We start from the raw sequence: 2,073 nt of genomic DNA on the forward strand, positions 1-2,073 counted from the left end.
TAGTATTTTTGAGCTAATTAAGAATCTGTATTTTCTCTGTTATGGTGTGGGTACATATTGATATATAATTTTGACCGCTGTTTAGACTCAGGACAAAATCTACAATCGTAGTTGGCCACCCAATTCATTTATTTTCGTATTGCCTTCTGTACCAATGACACTGTGCCATATAACCACACTCAAATTTGAAACTCGCGGTGATCGCCTTTAAATAACGCAAGCCACAGCCTTTCGGAGACACCGAGGAACCGCACTCCTCCAGAGTCCTTCGTTCTTAAGCTCACTCTATCTCCTGACCCTGCTTGTGTTTCTTGTGTGAAGCAACATGGGTTCCGGCGGCAGGTCAACGAGGCGTAAGGAAGGCCATGCCATCAAGCGCGCGCCAGCGGACAAGCCGCCGTTCACGCTAGCACAGATTAAGATGGCCATCCCGCCACATTGCTTCGAGCGTTCGTTGATCAAGTCCTCCTACTACCTGGTCCACGACCTCGTCATCGTCGCGGCGCTTCTCTACTTGGCGACGGCCGTGATCCCGCTCCTCCCGGCCGGGCTGACGAGGGTAACCGCCTGGACGCTCTACGTGGTCGCTCAGGGCTGCGCGGCGACCGGCGTGTGGGTCGTCGCGCACGAGTGCGGCCACCACGCCTTCTCGGACTACCAGCTGCTCGACGACGTCTTGGGCCTGGTGCTGCACTCAAGTCTGCTCGTCCCCTACTTCTCTTGGAAGTTCAGCCACCGCCGCCACCACGCCAACCACGCCTCGATGGAGAACGACGAGGTGTTCGTCCCCGAGCAGAAGGCCGTCCTGGCGTGGTACGCGCCCTGCGTCCGCAACCCCGTCGGCCGGCTACTGTTCCTCGCCGCGCACCTCACCGTCGGCTGGCCGCTCTACCTGACGTTCAACGCCAACGGCAAGGCCTACCCGCGCTGGGCCAACCACTTCGACCCCTACGGTCCCATATTCAGCGACCGGGAGCGCGTCCAGGTATTCGTCACGGACGTAAGCCTTCTGGCGGTGTGCTTCGCCGCGTTCAAGCTCGCGTCGGCGTTCGGGTTCTGGTGGGTGGTGCGCGTCTACGGAGCGCCGCTGCTGATCGTCAACGCCTGGGTGGTGCTCATCACCTACCTGCATCACACACACCAGGCGCTCCCGCACTACGACTCCAGCGAGTGGGACTGGCTGCGGGGAGCGCTGGCCACCATGGACCGCGACTACGGAGTCTTCAACCGCGTCCTTCACAACGTCACCGACACGCACGTCCTGCACCACCTCTTCCCTGTCATGCCGCACTACCACGCCATGGAGGCCACCAAGGCGATTCTGCCCCTCCTCGGCGACTACTACAAGCGCGACTCCACGCCCATCGCCAAGGCCCTCTGGCGCGAGGCCAAGGAGTGCATCTTCGTCGAGCCCATGGCGGACCGCAAGGGCGTCCTCTGGTACAGCAACAAATTATAGCTGCCTGCAGGTAATCAGAGATGTTCCTGTCTGCAGCCAAGAATTCAGCATGTTAGTCACTTTTCATGATGCCGTTGCTGTTGTAATGTTGAATGTCGCTTCTGTCATTGATTTCTTCTTCTCGTCACCGTACCAGTGATTGTGATGTAATAATTGAAGGTTAAACACCGACCTATATAACTGTATGTGATTACATGGGAATGACCATCTAATGATTTTGACGTGCATCATACCATTCATACGTAATGTTCAGGGGAGATTCAAGTCCGTTAGTCAACGCTTACCAATCTTTAAGTTTTCTTTTTATTGGATTGTTCGAAACATGCATGGCAGAATTCTCTCTAGATACATTGCACATATTTGTGAGCGTACACCGCTCTATTGTGTACACAAAAAGACCAGCGGCCACTTTGCAACTTTAGGTGAAAATGGGCCATGCATGCTAATGGAACCACAAGGAGAATTCTTGTACTCCTAGGTATTTATGAAAAAATGTTGGAAATTATGGTTGGTCCATTATATTAGGACATGAAACTGTTGAATAAGCTTGATAAATTTGAGTGGAACAATATTACTGAAGTTTATGGATCAGCTTATGATGAACATAAGCAGTA

At 53.4% G+C, this 2,073-nt stretch overlaps 1 protein-coding gene across 1 annotated transcript; it reads left to right on the forward strand.

Moving 5' to 3' along the window:
- The first annotated feature begins 252 nt into the window (after nt 1–252).
- Nucleotides 253–1,693, forward strand: LOC127311774 (fatty acid desaturase DES2). Its single transcript, XM_051342234.2, has one exon. It carries the CDS (start codon nt 326–328, stop codon nt 1,457–1,459), a length of 1,134 nt encoding a protein of 377 aa, XP_051198194.1. The 5' UTR covers nt 253–325; the 3' UTR covers nt 1,460–1,693.
- The last annotated feature ends 380 nt before the right edge of the window (nt 1,694–2,073 follow it).

Source organism: Lolium perenne, chromosome 7, assembly GCF_019359855.2.
Source record: "Lolium perenne isolate Kyuss_39 chromosome 7, Kyuss_2.0, whole genome shotgun sequence".
In the NCBI taxonomy this organism is placed as follows: Eukaryota; Viridiplantae; Streptophyta; class Magnoliopsida; order Poales; family Poaceae; genus Lolium; species Lolium perenne.